The 22,291-nt window shown below is 56.3% G+C and overlaps 5 protein-coding genes across 5 annotated transcripts; 2 read left to right on the forward strand and 3 right to left on the reverse strand.

Annotated features, from left to right (window-relative positions):
• Window positions 1-513: 513 nt before the first annotated feature.
• On the reverse strand, window positions 514-2,556 carry SETTUDRAFT_169193 (uncharacterized protein). The gene is made up of 8 exons (XM_008027847.1): window positions 2,492-2,556; window positions 2,274-2,332; window positions 2,056-2,206; window positions 1,921-2,008; window positions 1,801-1,872; window positions 1,248-1,751; window positions 1,006-1,198; window positions 514-957 (listed from the first exon to the last, which is right to left on the reverse strand). The coding sequence occupies exons 1-8, from the start codon at window positions 2,501-2,503 to the stop codon at window positions 681-683; spliced, it is 1,356 nt and encodes a 451-aa protein (XP_008026038.1). The 5' UTR covers window positions 2,504-2,556; the 3' UTR covers window positions 514-680.
• A 372-nt stretch (window positions 2,557-2,928) lies between these two features.
• Window positions 2,929-5,164, reverse strand: SETTUDRAFT_151004 (uncharacterized protein; the record flags this gene model as incomplete). The annotated part of the gene is made up of 1 exon (XM_008027848.1): window positions 2,929-5,164. The coding sequence occupies one exon, from the start codon at window positions 5,162-5,164 to the stop codon at window positions 3,020-3,022; it is 2,145 nt and encodes a 714-aa protein (XP_008026039.1). The 3' UTR covers window positions 2,929-3,019.
• Window positions 5,165-5,959: 795 nt separating this feature from the next.
• SETTUDRAFT_151007 (uncharacterized protein) lies at window positions 5,960-10,306 on the forward strand (the record flags this gene model as incomplete). The annotated part of the gene is made up of 3 exons (XM_008027849.1): window positions 5,960-6,134; window positions 6,184-9,649; window positions 9,700-10,306. 3 exons carry the CDS (start codon window positions 5,960-5,962, stop codon window positions 10,304-10,306), a joined length of 4,248 nt encoding a protein of 1,415 aa, XP_008026040.1.
• Window positions 10,307-11,211: 905 nt separating this feature from the next.
• SETTUDRAFT_28446 (uncharacterized protein) lies at window positions 11,212-11,901 on the forward strand (the record flags this gene model as incomplete). The annotated part of the gene is made up of 1 exon (XM_008027708.1): window positions 11,212-11,901. One exon carries the CDS (start codon window positions 11,212-11,214, stop codon window positions 11,899-11,901), a length of 690 nt encoding a protein of 229 aa, XP_008025899.1.
• Window positions 11,902-13,018: 1,117 nt separating this feature from the next.
• SETTUDRAFT_131269 (uncharacterized protein) lies at window positions 13,019-18,700 on the reverse strand. The gene is made up of 2 exons (XM_008027850.1): window positions 14,121-18,700; window positions 13,019-14,071 (listed from the first exon to the last, which is right to left on the reverse strand). Exons 1-2 carry the CDS (start codon window positions 18,549-18,551, stop codon window positions 13,487-13,489), a joined length of 5,016 nt encoding a protein of 1,671 aa, XP_008026041.1. The 5' UTR covers window positions 18,552-18,700; the 3' UTR covers window positions 13,019-13,486.
• Window positions 18,701-22,291: the final 3,591 nt, after the last annotated feature.

Here is a 22,291-nt window from a genome sequence, read left to right on the forward strand (position 1 = left end):
TTACACTTACACATTTATCCAAAAAAAAACTAGATACTTGGAGATTTTCTTTCTCCTTTTCTTGGTTTTCTCGCCTCTCTTGAATACCGCGCGGTCTGAAGAAGATGATGATGAAGAAGAAGAAGAAATAGTAGATGAAAAAAAAGAATATAATAAGAGAATAGTAGTACTAGTACTAGTAGTATGTAAGTAGTAGCATTATAAGCGGGACTTGAGTCATGACTGAAAGAAAGAAAGAAAGAAAGAAAGTAATCAGTGGAACAAGGAGTTTGGTGCGAAATTGTCAAGTCAAGTCAAGTCAAGTCAAGTGTAGTAGTAGATATAGTCATGTATGTATGTATATAAGTTAGATGGGATAAAGTCAGCCAAAAAGGCAGTGCGCCAGGTACATACTATCTATACCCAATCCAGTCAGATTGTTGTTGTCCAAGTCATCGCCTTGTCTTCAAAACTTATTAGACCAAGAATGTACACACACATTGTCTGCTTCGAGTAGAATAAAATGTTGATTACAAAACTGCTTACTTCACAATGTCAAACTTCACACAAGAACAAGACTGCCAGACCATCCAAATCCATTGAGCTTGCCGTAGCAAGTAAAGTTTGATAAAAAAAACATCTCCAATCAACCCCGGTGATGCGCAAAACCTCGACCACACACACACACACACACACACAACCTAGTACTCGCCCTCCTCAGCACCCTCGTCATCCAGAGAGTCGCTGGCAACCTCCTCGTAGTCCTTCTCCAGCGCCGCCAGATCCTCACGCGCCTCCGAGAACTCTCCCTCCTCCATACCCTCACCAACGTACCAGTGCACGAAAGCACGCTTCGAGTACATGAGGTCGAACTTGTGGTCAAGACGCGACCAGGCTTCGGCAATGGCAGTCGTGTTGCTAAGCATGGCAACACTTCGGTCGACCGACGAGAGCTCGCTACCGGGGACGCTCATGGGCCTGATTTTTGTTAGAATTGAAAGTCAAGCTGGAGTCAGGGAGACATACTTGGTGTAGTTGATTCCGAGCTTGAAGCCGGTAGGGCACCACTCGACCAAGTTGAACGACGACTTGGCCTTGAGAGCACCAGCGGCAGCCGAGCAGTCACGGGGAACAATGTCACCGCGGTACAGAAGCGCGACAGCCATGTACTTTCCGTTGCGTGGGTCACAGACAACCATCTGGTTGTTAGGCTCGAAGCCTGTTCAAATTAGCAAATGGTAAGGAGTTACTGAAAACGTGACACGTACACTGGAAGGTAAGGTCAGACACCTTGAAGCTCTCATGGGAGCTCTTCTTGGCCGAGATGACAGGCGCGTAACTGATCAGAGGGTAGTGGATACGCGGGTATGGGACCAGGTTGGTCTGGAACTCGTTCAGGTCCACGTTGAGGGCACCGTCGAAGCGCAAGCTCGAGGTGATAGAGCTGACAACCTGAGCAATCAGGCGGTTGAGGTGCTCGTAGTTGGGACGGGGAATGTCCAAGCTGCGCCTGCAAATGTCGTAGACAGCCTCGTTGTCGACAAGGAACGTGCAGTCCGAGTTCTCAATGGTGCTGTGGGTCGAAAGGACGGCGTTGTAGGGCTCGACGACCGAGGTGGAGACGCGCGGAGCAGGGTAGACGGCGAATTCGAGCTTGCACTTCTTGCCGTAGTCGGTCGAGAGGCGCTCAAGCAAGAGGGCACCGAATCCGGAACCAGTACCACCACCAAAAGAGTGGAAGATGAGGAATCCCTGGAGCGACGAGCAGTTGTCTGCTTCGGTCAGCAAGCGCAATGTGCCGGCAGCGATGATAGCACTCACCAGCAACGCGACGAATCTTCTCAATCACACTGTCGACCATCTCCTTGCCAATCGTGTAGTGGCCACGAGCATCTGCCCTTGTCAGTGATTGTATTTGCCCAACTCATTTCCAGTACACACAGTTGTTGGCGGCATCCTCCTTGCCGCTGATCAAGAGCTCGGGGTGGAACAATTGGCGGTAGGAGCCGGTTCGGATCTCGTCAATGGGCTATGTCGGTCAGCACTGCTCGGTGTTCAAGCACAGCGTGCACATACAGAAGGGTCCAGGTCGACGAAGATGGAACGGGGGACGTATTTGCCGCTGCCAGTCTCGGTGAAGAAGGTCTCGTAGGAACCAGTCTCGCCAAGCTCCTTCGCATCGGGGTTGGGACGACCATCAGGGAGCAGGCCGTGCTCGAGGAGGTAGCTGGAGGTTATCGTGTCAGCTCGCGGAGGCCAAGGCTGGAGTCGCATGCAGCGGCGCGTTCACGTACAGCTCCCAGGCGCTGTTGCCCAGCTGGGTTCCAGCTTGGCCGATGTGAAGGTGGCAAATCTGTCGAGGGCCATGTTAGCAGTGGTCGAGTCTGGCTGTGGCCACGTCCAGACGGGCGCAAGAGGCGCGCGGGGCGGAAGGGGTTGAGGGCGGCGGGGGCGGCTAGGCGTCTGGGGGCGCGGATGCATGGCTCTGGAGGCGCAATGCAGGTGTACATACCTCTCCTCGCATGGTGGATGGGTTGCTGCGTCGTACAGGCTGTCAAAAGGGACGTCAGGGTTTCCAGGCGTACACGCTGGAGGTAGAAGTGTTCTGGGTTCAGGCGGTGAGAAGCGCCGCGTTGGTCGTAGCTTGGTGGGGTCGATGCAGGGGCCGTTTTGTTTACGCGACGCGGCGCCTTGCCCCAATCATCCCACACCAACAAGTGGCGCGCTGCAGTGCCTTCACCATGCCTTTTGCCCGCTGCCTGTCGTCTCCGTCGCCCTTTTGCTGCCATGCCAGGCGTCTTGGATTCATGGCTACTGGGACACGACACAATCATGTAGAGAAAGAAGAAAAAAAAATGGCTTGTGCCTGTCTGTGCACTACCCCGACTTCTGCACGGCCGTTGAACATAACCTTGTGCATTTGTCCAATCACGCTGTCCAAATCATTACGCCTCCTGGTCTAGTTGTGCGCTACAGGGGAATCGAAGCCAGGGATATCTCGGGTACGAAAAACGCTCCATCTATATGCTGCCTCTATTAGTTACCCGTTCTTCTGATAAAATACATCCACCTCTTCGCAGCCCTTGGGCGTCCGGCACATGTTGCGTGCATCCTCTGGCGCCGTCTTCCATATTACCTCGCGCACCTCGTTGCCCACTTGCTCAATCACGTCCACGGCCCAGATCACGTCCAAGTGCTCGTATCCTTCAATGACCTTGGAGTGCACCACATCGACATGCGGCTCGCGGTCATGTTCAAACCGACGGAGCAGTCGCCGCCCGTCGACGAGGTGGTCATCGCCGCATACCCAGAGCGCGAACGGAGGCGTCCGCGGCCCATACCATGCAAAGCGCGCAGCAGCCTTCTTGTCTTCTTGGTTTGCATCGTCTTCGACTTGCGCTTCTCCCTTTGCTTCTCGCTTCCTGCGCTCGCGCTCTTCGTCTTCTCGGTCTTCGATTGCCTTTTCTTCTCTTGTAGCCAGGATGCACTTTTGCTTTGCAAAACACTCTCGTCCCAGCCACCATCGCATGCTCTCGGCACTCACATAGACGGGAGCAAACTGGAACAGCCGGTCTCGCAGACCGCGGTCCCACCGCGCATCCGTCCAGTCGAACAAGAATGAAAAGACGCGATACCCCATGGCACCATACAATTTCCCCGGGAGGAGACGGTGCATCGTCATCATCAACGGGATGAAGGCGTGAATGCCAAACACGGCGCGGAACATGTTGGGGCTAATGACCTGCATAAACTTGAACTGCGCTTTTTCAATCAGACGACCAGCATAGGCGGCAGGTGCTAATGCGCAAAAGACGCTAATCTTGTCGCCGATTTCCGGGCGCTGTTCTTTGGCCAGGGCGACCAGAGTTTGCGTTGTGCCTTGGCTGTGCGCAATGAGGCCCAATTTTTCGAAGCCCGTCTCGGACAGCACGCGTGAAATGAGGGCAGGCAGGTCCATGACACCCATCTGGCGAATGTTCCACGCCCACATGCGGGGGTCGCCGTAGTCCAGGGTGCTGTGCCGAGGCTTGAACCCGCATCTGTTATTGCCCAACCAGACATCGTAACCGGATTTGGCCAGGAAGAATGCAAGACTGTCGTCGTCGTTGGTACAGTATGCACCCGCGGATTGCAAGAGGCCATGGATCATGAGTACCGGGTACTTTTTTTCGCCGGGCCCATACTGTGAGCCAGCGACACGAGTGCCGTCTCCAGGAAAGATGTCGGGTGAGTGTGGTGAGCGTTGCGAGGGATTTGTACGTTTGTAGTCGCGGGGGTTGTAGAGATGCCAGAGCTCGATTATGAAACCGTCCTCGGTCTGCACGTCGAAGATTTCGCAGTCCAACCCGACGCGGCGCGCGTAGTAGCGAACATCGCAGACCAGGGGATCAGGACCACCTTCCAGGGGCACGTATTCAGTATCTGTCCGCCCGTCTTCTCCGTTCCCCTTTTTCTCTGACAATGCCCTGCTTTGCCTCTTCCACGCATGCTCTGCCGCCCTCCTGGCTTCCTTGCGCTTGACCTCTTCGTCGTAAAAGATGCGCCGCTTGTCGGGGTTGCGAAAGGTGAGCAACAGGAAGAGATTCTTGGTTATGCCCGGCAGAGATGTGAATGCAGCGCCCAGGATGATGACGAGAAGGAATAGAAATGACAGGATCCCCGAGCAGACGCGAAAGAACAAGCACTGGCACCTTCTCAGCAGCGTGGGGGGCCCGTACATGGGCAATGGCGGGAAGAGCGGGTTGGTCTTCCAAGGCGCTTTGGAATCGCCCAGGGGCACATCGGAGAAGCCCTCGCCCTTTATCTCGGCTTCTTTTGGAAGAAGGCCGTGGACTGTCCCATCTTTTGCCTCACGCAGGCGTGGTGATAAAGGCCCCTGTTGTGGCGGATGCTCCTTGTCAATGGCGCTGCGCAGCTCGTTGAGCTTGGTGGCTTCTTCCAGGGGCACGGCAGGCAGTCGATGTCCATTTGCAGTTTCGATTACAGGATCCTGGGGGGTGATGAAGAGCGCCTCGGTGGCCTGGGTAGAGCCAGTCGTCTCGTCTTCCTGTTCTGGCGTGTACTGGCCCAGACGCTCAGCCTGGCGTGCAAACTCGAGCGCTGCCTGGGGGGCTGGTGTGTCGTGGTCTTGGTCGTGGTGAAGTTGTTCCTGAATGCGCTGCTTGACAGCTGTCGCAGTGGGCATGTTGACCTAGGACGCGGCCCAACCGTGTGACGACGGCCTGGGGGAGGGCCGCCTGGTGGAGAAAACAGCGGAACGTGGAGTAGACGGCCGTCGACACGAGTCCAGAGACATGGTGGGTTTTGTGCATGTTGTGATGGGCGGTCTGGAGCCGGCTGCCCCTTGGTAGGAAATGGCATTACGTCAGGTGGATATGGACATGAGGTGGCGAATCAGCGAGGCCCGCGCGCGATGGATGCATCTCAACAACCCATGCCGCCATGTGCAGAGCAGCCGGCAAGGCGCGCCCCACGTCTTGCTTGCATAACCTATCCGAGGGCCTGATGGTGGACTACTCGTGCTCGCACTTGCACTTGGAACATTGCCATGTCTCGACTTGTTGACTCGTGTGATTGGCCAGGACCGATCGGATCCGCCATGTGCAGTGTGTGTGTGCTGCGGATGCAGACAGGTGCTCTCACTCCTGTAAATGGGCGGCACGCGACAAGCCGGCCGTGGATGCAGCGGCGCCCCTTGGCCGAGTGCGGTGCGGTCGAGCGTTTTGCTGTGCCGCTGGCAATGGCGATGTGTATGTGTGTGTGTGCGGTGGAGGTGCAAGTACAAGTGTTGGTGTCAGTGTCGGCGTCCATGTCGGCGGCGAGAGACCCTGGTCGCCCCCCCCCGGGCTGGCTACCGAGGCTATACGGCTCGCATGCCACCGTCACGTCTCCGAGCGCATCGCATGCTCCCAACACCGAGCATTGGCTGCTCCCACTCGGCTCCATTGGCGCACATCCACATCCACCACCACCCACCGCCATGGACGCGACACACAGAGCCGAGAACCCCCGCAAGAGGCGACGAAGAAGGCGGCTTGACCGCCCGCCCGTCTCGGCGCGCCTGCTGCTCGACGACCGCACCCCGGGTGAGATTGGCGTGCTGTCCGAGGACCTGTTCAATGATTTATTTCCTGCCTCCAAGGGCGGCAGCGCTGGTAGGTTGATTCCTCGCCAGCGCAGGCAAAAGCAGGCTGACCACGACAGGCACGAATGGAGACGCCCTCGAGTCGCATCGCATCCGGTACGTTGCCATGACCCCGTGGCTGCCCACGTCGGTCGTCGCTTCCAACACCACGCCGTGGACCATCTTCCCCGTGCGCGCGGCTGGGAACACCGAGAACGGCACCGCGCGCGCCCACTCGTCGATTCACCTCCCGGCCTCGTCGCTGGCCCTGCAGTCCTTCTCCCACATCCTGCAGGCCGTCGCCCCAAACAGAGCACAGAGAAGGGATGCGCCCATCGAGGTGCGTGTATACGACGTCGTCCCCGTCGGCCTGGACACGCTCTATGTCAACCTGGACACGGAAGCCCTGAGGAAGCTCGACGACGTGCACGCCAAGTTTGGCGGCGGCTTCATTCCTCATGTCAATGGCGCCGCACGCAGTCCCAGGAGCCGACCCTTGGAAGCGAACGGCGCCCGGGGGAAACACGTCGATGCTGCTGCCCAGGAAGACGTCTGGCAGAAGGCCGTACGCGAAGCCCTGCAACTCCCGACTGTCCTGCACACCGGCGACTTGCTCCCGCTGAACCTCCCGGCCCACCCCATAACCCACGTCCCGCCCCCTCCGGCCAAAATCACTGCTTGCGAGCCCTTCTCGCAGGGCCTGCTTCTGCCAACCACGCGAATTGTCATACTGCAGTCACACCGCAGCAGCTCCAAAAAGCCCGTCCTTCTCCCCCCGGTGAAGCAGGCCAATGGCTTCGGCGACGACGACGAAGCCGACGACACTTCAAATGATACATTTTACTCGGCTGCAGAGGACCGCTCTGACTCGCGCAACCTATCTGCCCCCGAAGACGAGTCCGCCGATAATTTCGAATCAGAGCTCTTGGAAAGCGATGCGGGGGATTTGTCCGACGAGTCCGACGACATCATCTCGCTCAATGCGCCCATGCTGCCGCCTCAGTCGTCCGGAGTGCTGTCATCCTTTACCTCTGCCACGCCGCGACCTGGCAACTTTCGCACAAACGGGATCGCTACCCCAGGATCCGTGTATTCGAGCTTTACAGCCACTACCGCCCGCGGCCCCACCAGCAGGAGCAAAGTCTTCAAGGCCCAGGGACTCCTTCAAAGCGTCCCAGATGATCTTGTCCACCCAAAGCCCGGAACCGAGGACGACGAAGAGGCTCGTGTATTTGTCGACATCAACACGCTGGTCAAGGTCGGCTGCTTCTCCGGCGACTGGGTCAAGATTGAGGGCACCGAAGCGCCCTCTTCGCATCCTCTCTTTGGTCTGGGTGGCTTCGGCGGCGTAGATGATGAGGACAACTCCAACTGGAGACCTGTCAGGGTCTTTGGCCTGCCAGAGAACATGTCCAAGAAGGTCGCACGCTACCCGGTGCAAAAGAGCTCTGAGCTTGACCGAAGAAGCAGCTTCTCGGGCTTTTCACAGCCAACGTCGTCACTCCATGCCTATCTCTCACCGATCCTCCTTGCTAATTTGGGAAGCCCGTCCCATCTGCGCATCACGCCCTTGGCCCCCAACCAGTCTTCACATCTCCCTAGAAGTACCCTCCAGAAGCCTCGTTTGACCGGCTCCTCGCTACCGCCTCCCGCTAAAGAAGTCACTCTCTTGAAAGTGTCGACGCCACTATCATCTGACCGGCTACTGCAACCCAGTCTCTTCGCGGCTTTGAAGGATCACTTTGAGCAGAAGCGACGAGTGGTCAAGAGTGGTGATCTCATCGGCGTCTCGATCGACGAGTCTCTTGGTCGCGCCGTTTTCCAATCTAGCACTGAGGAGGATGCCGGGAGCGAAGAGTTGCTGGCCAAGGCCAAACCACGCGCCAGCGAGCAGAGTGGAGTTAGCAGCCGCAACCCAAAGGTCGTCTCTTGGTTCAAGATTGGCAACGTCTCTGTTTCATCGCATTCGTCTCCTGATGGTGAAGAGGCTGATGTGTGGGGTGGCGCCGTGACTGTGGACGCTGCCAGCACAAAAATGGAGATGCATGGCAGCGAGCAGGGCAAGACTCCGGCTCCTATCAACAATGCGTGGCAGTACTACCTGGGCGCCAAGCGAGCGCCTGTATCGGCTTCCCAAAAGACAATGACCATGGATGACCTACCCAAGCCCTACATCTCACCGCTTCGGCGACGGTTACGAGAACTCATGTCCGTAGCGACGAGTCCCAGAGCCATTCACCTGGGCCTGCCGCCCATTGCAGTTTTGATTACCTCAACCCAACGTGGCATTGGTAAATCTACTATTGCGACAAAAGCTTGTGAGGATCTCGGCCTGCACACATTCTCCATTGACGCTTTCGACATTGTGACAGAGGGTGGTGCTGGAGGGGGCGACGTCAAAACCGAAGGATTCCTCAAAGCAAGAGCGGAGCGAGCGTTGACATGCGGTGCCGAATATACAGCGCTGCTTGTCAAGCACATTGACGCGCTGAATGCGGATCGCATGAACACTGCACTGAAGGAGATATTGGCCGACTCCCGCGTGCTGATTGCAACTACCACGGAAATCGACAAGGTGCCCGAAGGCATCCGAGGACTCTTTACGCATGAAATCGACATGACGGCTCCCGATGAAGCAGAGAGAGAAGGCATTCTGAGGAGTATCATCGACGACGCTGGCATACGGCTGTCGCCCGACGCTGACTTGGGCAATGTTGCAGTCAAGACTGCAGCACTGGTGGCAGGCGATCTCGTGGACGTGGTTGATCGGGCATTGGTCGCTAAGCAGCAACGTCTCGAGGCCATTGCCACAGCTGCTACAAAAGCATCAAAGTCGGCAGATGCCGTCACTCTGCGCGATATCGAGCTCGCCGGTGGCCATTTAAGCAGTAGTCTTACTAAGGCTGACCTGGACGGTGCGGTGGATGCAGCGCGCAAGAACTTTGCCGATGCAATTGGAGCCCCCAAGATCCCAAATGTAGGCTGGTCAGATGTCGGTGGTCTCACGCACGTCAAAGACGCAGTCATGGAAACCATTCAGCTGCCGCTGTCGCGTCCTGAGCTATTCGCCAAAGGCATGAAGAAGCGTAGCGGCATTCTGTTCTACGGCCCACCAGGAACGGGAAAGACACTACTTGCCAAGGCCATCGCTACAGAGTTCTCGCTTAACTTCTTTAGTGTCAAGGGCCCGGAGTTGCTCAACATGTACATTGGTGAGTCTGAGGCCAATGTGCGGCGCGTCTTTCAGCGTGCTCGTGATGCTCGACCCTGCGTCGTCTTCTTTGACGAACTGGACTCGGTTGCGCCTAAGCGAGGCAATCAGGGCGACAGCGGCGGTGTCATGGACCGCATCGTCAGTCAACTCTTAGCCGAGCTTGACGGCATGAGTGATGGGGGAGAGGGTGTTTTTGTCATTGGTGCAACCAACCGTCCAGATCTACTTGACCAGGCACTGCTGCGACCCGGTCGCTTCGACAAAATGCTGTACCTGGGCGTATCCGATACGCATGAGAAGCAGCAGACCATTCTAGAAGCCCTGACAAGGAAGTATGTTTTCCAGACTCGCTTCATCTTACTCACGCTAATGCTCATTTTAGGTTCACCCTACATCCCTCACTCTCCCTTAAGCGAGTTTCGCAAGGGCTGCCCTTTACATACACAGGCGCAGACATGTATGCCCTGTGCTCGGATGCTATGCTCAAAGCCATCACTCGCAGTGCCAAAATGGTCGACGACAAGGTCAAGGCCTACAATGAAGCGCACTCGTCCAACATTTCCATTGCATACTTTTTCGATCACATTGCTACCGAGGAAGACACGGCAGTCATGGTAACAGAGGAAGACTTTGTCGAAGCCCACCAGGAGCTAGTACCCAGTGTTAGTGCGGACGAACTGCGCCACTATGACCGCGTGAGGAGACAGTTTGAAGGAGCTGGAAAGAAGGAAGAAGAGAAGACAGGTGGTAATCAAGCTCTCCAGCCGGCTGTAAACGGCAAGGGCAAGGGGAAGGCTGCAGTACCAATCGACGACGCAGAAACAATTGTCATTCGGGCCGAAAAGCTTGACCTCAACGGCGAGGGCGGCGCGGGTGGTAGTCGAGGAAACGGAAAATCCTCGGTCTCCAGCCACGTAGGCAAGAGCAGTGTTGACATTGCCGAGGGTGGCTTCGGCGATTCTACAGAGGACGGGGACCTGTACTCTTGATTCATTCACTCTAATTCGCAAGGCTTAGCACGTACGTATCGGTCACGTTACTACTAATAGAAATGTCTATGCACGTCAGCTTACGGTATCTTCGTTTCCCCGGCCCGTACAAGTGGCCGCTGATCATTTCTTGAAATCTGGACGCGAAGCCCGTATACGAATCGCATGTCATTCCAAGAATCGGCTTCGACTCCCGATCTAGGCCCCACGTCTCACATTACAAAGGGGGGGTCGGAGACGGGCCGAGTAGTTGTAAGATGACCGCACGTACCCCAAATTCTTGTTTCAATCACCATAGTCAACTATTAGAAAACTTTATGCCCTTTCGATTAGGCGGACACGTCCCATATTACCTTCCCCTTGCTGACATGGCAGGGCAATCGAAGGGAAGATTTGCACTAATTATGGGCAGAAAGGGCAAAAATATAGTACCAGTTCGATTATGAATTAGAGGTACACAGAGCTTTCATCGCCGGATTTCGCAAAACGCATGGTCCATGGAGATCGGCACAGAAGCAATAGCAACTATCAGACCACTAACCATCTTGACAGGAAAAGGTTACGTATATGCCGTACTACTTACTTCGGCATTTGAAAGTACTAGCAAAGTTGGAGTCAAAATACGAGGTCCATATTTACTCACTGCACCCCAGTTCGAGAACCGTCGGCGTAAGCAGGCGGTATTGGGCCGCGCCATGGAATGTCTAGATGTTGCACACCGGTGAAGAAACGGCATGGCTCGGAAATCTAATCTCAAATATATATATATATATCCCCGTTCGTCGACCTACAAACGAAACGAACCCCAGCAGGAACAAGCTTGACGAGCCCGCCCTTTGAGGTTTTCCCTTCTGTCCGTTTCCTTTGAAGTAGCAAGTCGTTAAGAAAAAAAGGAGAAGAAGAAGATGAAGTCCAACAACGCCCTTGCTGCTGCTGCTGCCGCGCTGGCTACCTCAGCCTCGGCGTCGACAGTCACGCTCTCGACGCACCGCTGCTCAGACTTCACGTCGTCGTCTCCACAAACCAACTTCACCGTCGAGGCCGACACCATTGCGCCCATTCCCAAGGCGCTCAAGCCCGTGTGCGGCCTTGCCATCCAATCAGCCTCCGACGACCTCGACGTCAACAAGGTCGTCTGCTACACCTACACAGACACAACGCCGCCTCAAATCCAGCCTGGAGAAATCGTCAAGGACAACGGCGGAGTAGCCAGCGAGCTCTCTCAATCGCTAATCCGCATCGGGCCCATCGGCAGCCTGCGATGCGTGCAACGCGGCGCCTCGTCAGACACCGGCAGCGGCAGCGACACCGGTTTCTGGGACAATGCGCCCGCGAACCCGACGGGGCCCTCGCAGGTAAAGCGCACAGTCGGCAGTTTCGACGGCGACGCAGTCCACCAGCATCGCCGCCGCGACAATGCCCAGCCCACTACCACAAACACCAACAAGACCAAGGGCAGCCACAAACGCACTGCGGCCCCGGTTCCGTATGCCCACAGGCGCGACGACGACAAGATCCCCACGTACTCGGCTCCTCCGGGCTTGAAACGCGGGCTCGAGGTCGCTGATGAGGCGCCGCGGGAGAGGCGCGATTAGATTCCCACGTATAGTGGGCCGCCGGGGGATAAGAGGGACTACATCCCCACATACAATGGACCTCCTGGGGACAAGAGGGACTACATCCCGACATACAATGGGCCTCCAGGCGACCCTCCATCATGCCGCGAGCAATTCTCTCTGAGGCCTCGAGAGATTGTCTATGCGTGAGCATCTTTGGCTTTGACCAACCGGGTTTTTCTTTGTCGCACACCGAAAAAAGCAAGTTTTAGTACTTTGATTTTATTTTTTTTTAGCATTGGCGTTATGGCTTGTTCACAGCTTGTACGATTAGCAGGTGATGAGAGAAGTAAATAGTTGCGTAATAATGGGTCTTTTGCTCTAATCTTTGGACTTTGACATTGCGTATCGTGTTTCTCGCTTGTAGTGTTTTGACTGACGGATACCAAAAAAACAATATTCTTGATAAACATTAGTTACTCTTTTTTTTTTTCTTCTCTGGTCCAGCTCCTGGTCTTTATATACACACACACATTACCCGTCCTATTACCACACCACATCCCCCCCCTCTTCCTCCTCTTCAAACTACTACCACGGCTGCTCAAGAAGAAATCTCAAATCCTCACAGCATCAGCACGGCAAACACGGCCGCAAACGCAGTCACACCCATAACAATGACTCCCCGACCACTCTGCTGCACACCCTCGTTGGGAACCCCCACGGCACCCGTACCCGTGCCCGTAGCCCCAGGACCATTCGTACGCGTAGGTTTCCCCGTCGTAACATGCGTGCCGTTTGCACCAGAAGAAGCAGCGCCGCTGCTCGCAGTCACAAGCGGTGCACCAGTGCCAGTGCCGGTGCCGGTGCTAGCAGCGCGGCGCCCAACGACATACATGCGGTCTGTATGCGCGTCGTCTCGCGCGTCCAGCTCGCGCTTGTGCGGCGGGTCCTCGGGCGTAGGCGTAGCTTCGTACGGCCATGGAACGTCGCGCTCTTGCAGGTCCTCGGCGGGAGATGCAATGTCGCGTTTGTCGCCTGGAGGCCCGTTGTATGTGGGGATGTAGTCCCTCTTGTCGCCTGGAGGCCCGTTGTATGTGGGGATGTAGTCCCTCTTGTCGCCTGGAGGCCCGTTGTATGTGGGGATGTAGTCACGCTTTGGTAGTTGGATGACCCGATGCGTCCATCGGACATGCCAGTAAGAAAAACTCAAAACTCAAAACGGAACGCTGATGTTAAGAAGAAAAGCTCATGCCATCATCAGACCGCGACTGGAAAGAGGCAAGACGTCAAAGCTGCCCTTGCTCCAACCGTAATCCATCTCTTCTTCCTTTGGTGCTCCTTTTCTTCTTTTCATCGCTGCCTCCAGCGGACAAAAGTGTGACCTTCAGACCCCCCGATCTTCCAGCTCTTGTGTGCACGTTGGCACCGATACAAAGTCGAAAAGGAAAAACGCTCAGAAAGAGCGAGAACGAAATACGAAAGAGACATTACGAGCTGAAATGAAGCCGAGCACATCTCCCCATTCGGCGGCGCACGGTATCAAAGACGACAATTTGAAGATCAACGCATGACAAAATAGAAAACGTCCTACTCTCGTGTCAGACACCCCCCGCGGCGCAGACGATTATTTCTTGCCGAGGAGACCGCCAACCATGCTCATAGGCCCGCTAGAGCCCTTCTTCTTCTTCTTGTCATTACCGCCACCAAGTACGTCGGTGATACTACCGAGGCCCAGTCCGCCAAGCAGCTTCTTAATACCCAAGCCGCCCAGCAGACCGTTGACAAGACCACCCAGGCCGAGGCCGTTGAGCAGCCTGCCCACAAGGTTGAGCACGCCAGTCAGCAGCAGACCAACAGCGGCGATGATCTGGAAGAGGGGCTCGGTAAGGAGAGCCCAAAGAGGGTTAAGCTTCTTCTTAGCGTGGGGCATGTCGGAGATCTTCTTCTTAGCGTTGTCGATGGTGGTAACGACAGTCGTAGTAAGCTCCTTGAGGTTGTCGGCCAGCTTGTATTCTTCGGGTGTGGCTTCGCCGGTTTGCTGACGGCCCTTGGCCTGGGCGGCAATACGACCATCAGGATCCAGGCCACGGAGCGCGCCATTGCAGTCATTGAGAATACGAGAGCCTTCCTCAATAAGGGGCTTGACATTGTTGACAAGCTCTTCTTCATCGAGCTCGTCACGCGGCGTACGGTCGGCTTGTTCAATGTACTAAGCGGCAGTTAGTAGCTGCTCAGGGGGGCATCAGTATTAGACATACCTCAGTAATTTGTTTCATGACGGGCTGGATACGCTGAAGAGTGTCTTCGCAGATAGCGGACATCTTCTTGGCCAGCTCCGAGTCTTCACGGCGCTGCTTCTCCTCGTCGGTCTCTTCCTCTTCGTCTTCGGCAATGTTCTCCAGAAGAGTGACTTCTCCGACCTTGTTACCGTCATTGTCGATAACGTAACCATTGTCGTCGATCTCGAGACCAGCGCAGTGACCAAGGTCACCAGCAGTGAGACGACCAATAACGTCACCGTTCTCGTCGCGGACTTCGCCCTCCTTGTTGACACGCATGCCAGCCATGGGGTTGATGCGACGCTCCTTCTCTTCGGGCTCCCAGCGCTCGGCCTTACCGATGACGTTACCATTCTTGTCGTTGATGTCGCCATCCTCGTCCACCTTGTGGCCTTCAAGCTTCTTGATGTCGCCTTCAATGACGCGACCAATGATTTCGCCAGAAGGAGTCTGGACAGTGCCATCCTTGGCAACGACAGCAGAGTCGAAACCAGCAAACGGTCCCTCGGGTCCTGACTTGACACCGTGGACAAGCTCAGCTCGTCCAATAATGTTGCCTTCGTTGTCCCAAATCTGGCCCTTGCCGTCAACCTTCTTGCCGGCCAAAGTAGCTGGGTCTCCCTCAGCGACACGGCCAATGACGGTGCCGCTTGAGTCGACAACGTTACCGGCCTTGTTGACAGTGCAGCCAGCAAGCGCGCTGAGATCGACTTCCTCTTGCTCTTCCTCCTCCCATGGCTCAGCATGGCCCTTGACGTTGCCGTACTTGTCGATGATATCACCGTCTTCATCGACAGTGTGTCCGACAAGCTTCTTGGGGTCGCCCTCAGTGAGCTGGCCAACACGGTTGCCATCGTTGTCTTCGACGAAACCGTCCTTGACCACGCGGAGGCCCTCGAAGCCGGCGAATGGACCCTCCTTTCGCTCAGGGCGCTCGTTTGGAGGAATAAGCTCGCAGCGACCGACAACCTTGCCAGTGTCGCCATGAATAAGACCTTCGCCATCTGACTTGCGTCCGGCGAGTTCACCAAGATTACCTTCGACGAGCTTTCCGACAGGAATGCCCTCGCCACTGACAAGGTAGCCTTGCTTGTTGAGAGTAAGGCCATCGAGGATGGAAAGGTCGGCAGGCTCTTCCTCTTCCTCGTCCTCGAGAGGTTCAGCGTGTCCCTTGACATTGCCATACTTGTCGAGGATGTCACCATCTTCGTCTACCGCCATGCCAACAAGACGCTTAGGGTTGCCTTCGACAATCCGGCCAACGGTATTGCCATCCTCGTCAGCAACCATGCCGTCCTGGATGACGCGGAGACCCTCAAGGCCAGCGAAGATGCCTTCAGGCTTGGATTCACGCTCTTCCACGGGGATGAGCTCGCAACGGCCAATCTGCTTGCCAGTGTCGTTGAAGATGAGACCCTCCTCGTTGATCTTGCGACCAGCAATCTCCTTGGCGTTGCCTTCGACGAGACGACCAATGGGCACGCCATCGTCGCCGATGACGTTGCCTTGCTTGTTGACGGTGCGGCCCGCAAGCATAGACAGGTCAGTGGGCTCCTCCTCGGGCGGCGCCTCCTCTTCAGGATCCTCGTAGCGCTCAGCGTGGCCAACAACGGAGCCCTTCTTGTCAAGAATGTCACCGTCTTCGTCGACAGCGCGACCAACAAGCTTCTTGGGGTCACCCTCGACGACCTGGCCGACGCGGTTACCCTTGTCGTCTTCGACAAAGCCATCCTTGACAACAACGAGGCCTTCAAGACCAGCAAAGGGTGATTCTTCTTCACCCTCCTCCTGGGGAATAGTCTGGGCGCGGCCAATGACCTTGCCCTTGTTGTCCCAGAACTGGCCCTGGTCATCGGCAGTGAGGCCCAGCTTGGAAAGCTTCTTGGCGTCACCCTCGATCAGCTCACCGACAACATTACCCTTGCTGTCAATGAGCTTGCCAGCCTTGTTAACCTTGAGGCCATCAAGAATGGATAGAGGAGGGCGGCCATCGTCTTCTTCGTACTCTTCGGCACCTTCCTCTTCCTCTTCCTCTTCCTGACCAACGACTTGCTCAACCATCTTGGGGAGCGTCTTGACCTTGCCGATGACGTTTCCATCATTGTCAAGCACTTCGCCCTTGGCGTTGATCTTCTTGCCGGCGCACTTGGCGGCATCGCCCTCGGTGAGCTCGCCGATGGGCTCGCCATCCTCGTCAAGGACTTGGCCCTTCTTGTTGACCTTGAGGCCTTCAAGCTCATTGACTTCTGGTGTAATCTCAACCTGCTTGACTTCTGGCTCCTGGACCTGGGAAGCTTCAACCATCTTGGGCAGAGCCTTGACTTTGCCAAGGACCTTTCCGTCCTTGTCGACCACTTCGCCCTTGGCATTGATCTTCTTGCCGGCGCACTTGGCAGGGTCGCCCTCAACAAGCTGACCAATCTCCTCGCCATCCTCGTCGAGAACCTTGCCCTTCTTGTTGACCTTGAAGCCTTCAAGTTCATCAATTTCGGGAGTAATCTCCTTCATCTCAGGTTCCTCTTCCTGCTCCTCATCTTCCTCGTCCTCTAGGGGCTCGCCAAGCTCCTGCTTGAGCTCCTTGATAGCAGTGAAAGCAGCCTCGCCAGGAACGACGTCGACCCTGCCAATGACCTTGCCATTCTTGTCGAGGACTTCGCCCTTTTCGTTGACCTTTTTGCCGGCGCAGTTGTCGAGCTTGCCTTCGACGAGCTCACCAATCTCCTCACCATCAGAGTCAAGGACCTTGCCCTTCTTGTTGACTTTGAGACCGTCCAAGATTCTAGTGTCGAGAGCGCCGGCGGCAGACTCCCTGAGTTTGTCAGCCGCGCCCTCGGCGAGCTCAACCGTGCCGAGAACATTGCCGTCCTTGTCGACAACATCACCCTTGTCGTTGACGGTGAGGCCCTTGACGTTCTCAATGTTCTCCAGGTCTCCGTCAGCAACGTTGCCAACAACATCGCCTTCGTCGTTGAGGATCTCGCCAGCGCTGTTGATCTCCATGCCCTCGAGGGCTTCGACACCAGGGAGTTCTTCTTCAACGTCAGCGGCCTTTTCCTCAACGCCACTCTTGACGCTTCGGGCAGTGGAGGCACTCCTCTTGGCTTGCTGACCGGCCTGTTGACTAGCCTGCTGAGCGGTGTCGGTCGCGCCGGCGAGGGCATCACTGTCTTCATCCTCTTCATCCTCATCCTCGTCATCCTGCTGGTACGCAGGGAGATCGGCGGCCTCGGGAGAAAGCTCAGCCCTGGCGATTACGTTGCCGTTGTCATCAAGGATCTCGCCGTTCTCGTTGAACTCTCTGCCCTGGATCTTGGCAGGATCGCCTTCGACGAGGTGACCAACAAAGTCGCCGTCTTCGTTGAGGATCTGGCCGGATCGGTCGGCAGTCAGACCCTTGAGGATGCTAATGCTAGGCATGTTGCCGGTAGCACCCTCGAATTGCTGGTTTGCCATTTCTGGAGTGAGTTCGCAGCGTCCAACGAGATCACCATCGTCGTCAAGGATTTCTCCGTTGTCGCCAATGGGGTAGCCAGCGAGGTCCTCGGCATCACCTTCAACCAGACGTCCAATAATCTGGCCGTCCTGGTTCCGGATCATGCCCTCCTCATCCACTTCGAGACCCTTGAGGACGCTGAGATCAGGGGTAGCCTCATCAACAGTGTCCTGCGCCTTGCTCTGGGCATCGCCTGCCTTGCTCTGAAGGTCGCCTGCCTTGGATTGAGCAGTGTCTTTTGCCGACTCAGTGGCATCGCCTGCGGTGCTCTGTGCATTGCGGGTGCTCTCTTGCACATCGTCACCGACATCCTGAGCAGCTGCTTGGGGATCTTGCTTGGCCTTGCCCGCAAGGTTGGATGCGCGACCAGCAAGGCCGCGAGCACCGCTCAACGCGCCCTGTCCAGCCTGCTTTCCGGTGTCAGCAGCCTTGCTGGCAGTGTCGGTGGCATCGTCTTCGGTGTTATCGGCAGTGTCTTCGGCGTTGTCTCCTGCCTTTTGGGTGGCATCGTCGCCAGTCTCGTCGGCTTCGTCGTCGTCGTCTTCATCTTCATCATCGTCATCGTCATCAATTGGCTTGGGTTCAGCTTGCTCGAGCTCGTCGCCAGCTTGGGAAACCTTGCCGGTAGCGTCTTCTGCAGTCGCTGCGGCCTTGCCCTTTGTGTCTTTGGCAGTCTTCTCTCCCTTTTGCGTAATCTCTTCAAACGTGTTCTCAGATTGGTCCTTGGCGTCCTCGGCCGTCTCCTGTCCTTGCTGCTTCAGGTCCTCTGCTTGCTTGGGCAGATCGGGGGTGGGGGCGTCCTCCGACTTGCCTTGCTGAGGCTTGTTCAGCTTAGGGGCAGATGATGATTGTGGCTTCCTGCCGAGCTTGGTAGGGGTGCGGGGGGCGTCACCCTTTCCTGCTGCTGGGGAAGGCATGCTGTTGTACAGAACGCTCGAGACGTTGTAAGAGTTGTCGTGTCCGTGATACACCGTGTGAGATGTTTGTTGGTAGGAAGAAGCGCGGTGGCTTGTTCCTGACACGTTACTGGATATGGACTGGGATCTGGCGGAACGGGGGGAATTCCTGTTGGGGGTAGGGGGGAATGAGTAGTAGTAGTAGTTGTGCGAAGAGTTATCGGTCATATATTAGTTGACGAATGGTACGTCTGTGGTATAAGGAAAACTGGCAAATGCTCAGAGCGGCAGGCCTTTATGAGACGCATACCGGAGGGTAGTCGACCTGGGACGGATGACGTCGAAAGCTCCTGTCTTGGAGGCAAGAGTCGCGCCGCTTTGGTGCGAGGAGGCATGGTAAACCTGATTTGGCGCTGCACTGTGTGCAACGAACGAGAGGAGTATTGCGTCACAGCACTGGCAAGCCCTAGCCTGGAGCGGGGCTTTGGCTCATCCTGGTGGTTTGGCGTCCACTCAGCGTGCTGAGACGGGGCAGGCAGGCCGCTGCAGCCAAGGTGGGTACGGGCTGTGGCTGAATTGGCGTGGAATCGTCGATGAGCCGCGGAGAGTGCTGCAGTCCAGTGGAGCTGAAACCCCTGGCCAGGAGACTTTGGACGCCTCTGGACGCCATTCCATGGGGCTGAGGTTGTTTCGCTGCTTGGTGCAAGTCTTGCCAACAGTCCGTACATGTACGCAAGTGTACAGTGAGCCGTTTGTCGATTCCAGCTCGCCTGTACCGAGCAACTGTCTGTCTCAGCGAAGTGTTTCCACAGCAGGATTGGAGCTGGTCCAGCAAAAGCACACATACAGGGCGGGCGCATGCATAGAGTCCAGGCCTCGATCGACGACACTGTGGCTGGAGGGCGCTGTGGATCGTACAGGATGGCGGGTGGCGATGATGTGCCCCCTAAGCACGAATGCTAGCAGGATTGGGATGGGCAGCCGAGAGCAAGACAGCAAGTCGTGCCGTGTAGGTGTAAGCAAGCAGGTTACAGTTGCAAGGAGCGGCAGACGCGTACCATGCTGGAGCTGTTGACATCATCGGCCTGGGAGGGCCCCTGCTCCAACGTCGCTTAGCGCCCTGTGTAGCCTCCACGGTGACGGCGATCTGCACATGCCCCAAAACCTTAGTGTTAGTAACCTCTTCCACGCCTACGCCTGCGCCCGCCAACCTCGCCCCGACTAATTGCAAGCGCCGATGCAAGATGGCTACGAGACCCTGCGTCACGCTGCGGAGAGAAGGGGAGGGGGGGAAGAGAGGCGGACGACGACGACGACTGCAATTCAGGCACACGCACGGCTTCCATCGCGGAATATCCACTCCCCCCAATCCACCTGCATGGACATAGCAGATACATACAATGAACGCATACGTATCATCGCACAAGCGAGTCCAAGTCTGCAACCCCCACCATGAACGGGCGGGCACGGGGTGGGGTCGCTGTCTCGATCGCAACGGGCGGCGGGACGTTGGCCCCTCCCTTCGTTCCTGTTCCCACGCAGCAGGCCCGCGACACTACCAGCTACCACTACCACTACACCCATTGCTATGCTCCCACGCACGGCCGCCCTCTTGCCAGGTGTAGCAAGGGGTCTTTTTCTCTCTTTCCGCCCGCTGTGCAACAAGCAACTATTATTCCTACAGCATATCTGCATCTGCTTTCCCTTGCTACCACCTTTCGCTTCCCGTTCCGGCGGCGCCACAGGCCGCACAAGCACAAGTATCGGTGTACTGCAGGTTTTTTGCTGTTTCAGCCCATGCAACCACCCGCTCCTCTATATTGCCTGAGTCATGCCAGCATCATGGCAGATTGCATTGCGAAACGGATACGTCTTTGCGCACCATTTATCACAAAAAAGTAAAAAGTTGGATGGCTGGGCCGGTGACGACGTCTGATGTCATTGGCTGTCGGGCGGCACGGAAATGGGGGCCGCCCCGAATCCAGCTAAAGAAAAAAAATTAGCTGGGATTCTGTTGCTCGACAGCATGCCGTGACTGTTACTCACAACTGACCGCAATTATCAACAATAGATGGATATCATTAAAACATTACAGCAAACTGAGGATGCACCCATGTAGAGACAGTCGCCTCACGGCGCAGGCACATCGCGAACCCCCGTGGGCCCAATTCCGTCCTCGACATCTTCCCCTGGCCTACTCAACCACTTCTTCCTCTTCTGCTTGCCCAAGTCGTCCTTGTCGCCTCCCCCTCTGCTAAGTCTGTTCCAGACGCGTCGGCTGAAGCTCCTCTGCCTCTTTTCCGCCTCCTTCTTCGCTGCCTCTTGCGCAAGCACTTGGCGTTCCTTTTTCGCACTCTCGCTCTTGTCCGTTTGCTCTTCGACCTTGCGCTCATACTCTTCAGGGTGCACAATCTTCTCCTCGGTCTCCTTGACATGCTCAACACCATGCTTGATCTTTTTGCGTGTTTTGACATAGGCTTCGAGCCCGACAAGCACTGCATACGATCGGGAGATGGACACGCGTGACATGTCTACGCCATTGTCCTTGAGAGAATGCACAAATGCGCGGAAGTTCTTCGTCGGAGGCCGGTAGTGGCCAGAAAGAGGCGACAGCCGGCGGAGCTGACCATCCTTAATTTTTATCAACCCCGCAGCCGAGATGCGCGCGCCATGAAGGAACGAGCTGTGCTGAAAGGCACCCGACTGCTTGATTCCAATATATAGGCGGAACGACGTATCAGCGACCTGTTTTGGGTTAGTACAGAAGAGGGGTCAAGCGGCAGACATACGAAGATCCACGAGTTTGGCTTCACCGAGCTGCGCAACAGATGGTTGAGAATCGTCGCAGCCGAGACGTGTTTGAGCTTTGAAATGCCCTTGGCTTTATCCAGGTCTTCATTCACGTAATGCTCTGCTTCTGCATCGCTCTCGGACAAGGACGAGCTGGAGCTGAGCGATATCAGCGAGCTGCGCCGTATCGTCTGGCTCTGTCCAGAGTGCAGCTTGGCCTTGGGACCGTAAGCCGGCGTGTCGTCGTCCACAGGCACGATGCCGTTGACACTGTCCTTGTAGTCCATGGTGGTGTTGATGCGCTCTCCATTCTTTGCCCAGCACAGCCGCCCCTCGCTGTCAATCGTAACCAGGTAATTCTGACGCTCTTCCCGCGACAGGTAGCGCACCCGCTCCGAATCCATTCTCTCCCGCGACACGGTAGGATGTTCGAAATGCCTCCCTTCGCCGTGGTCCAGCCAGTAAAAGAAGTTTTCGTGCGTATCCGACTTTTTCCACTGCTCATGGTATGCACGGAGATTACTTCCGTACCGATGCTTATGGTCGACCATCTCGAGGAAATACTGCAGGTCCATCATCTTGGCTGTCTTTTCGCGCTCAGCCCTCGACTCGTTTTCCTTTCGCCGCTGCTCGGTCCATTCTTCCGGCACATTCTCGTCGTCTGTCGCCGGTGCATCGTGAGGGTCGTCGGCCCCCGCTCGTCGTGCGATTTCGCCAACCCGCTTCCACTTTTCGCGCGCAGCTCTCGAGTTGGCCCGCTCGCGCTGCTCGGGTGTAGTCAGCTTCTCGCGCAGAGCCTCCTCTTCGGCGCGCGGCCGAGGGCGGGTCGTCTGGCGCCATTTTGCTTGGGGGTATTTTAGTTTGGGCGCAGCAGGTGTTGAAGGGGCTGCTAACCGTCGCGTATAACCTGCTGTCATTAGCCACACGTCCTGCTCATGTACATCAACGTCTCGGACCTCTGCCCAGCGTGC

This window comes from Exserohilum turcica (genome assembly GCF_000359705.1).
Source record: "Exserohilum turcica Et28A unplaced genomic scaffold SETTUscaffold_20, whole genome shotgun sequence".
NCBI classification, from domain to species: Eukaryota; Fungi; Ascomycota; class Dothideomycetes; order Pleosporales; family Pleosporaceae; genus Exserohilum; species Exserohilum turcicum.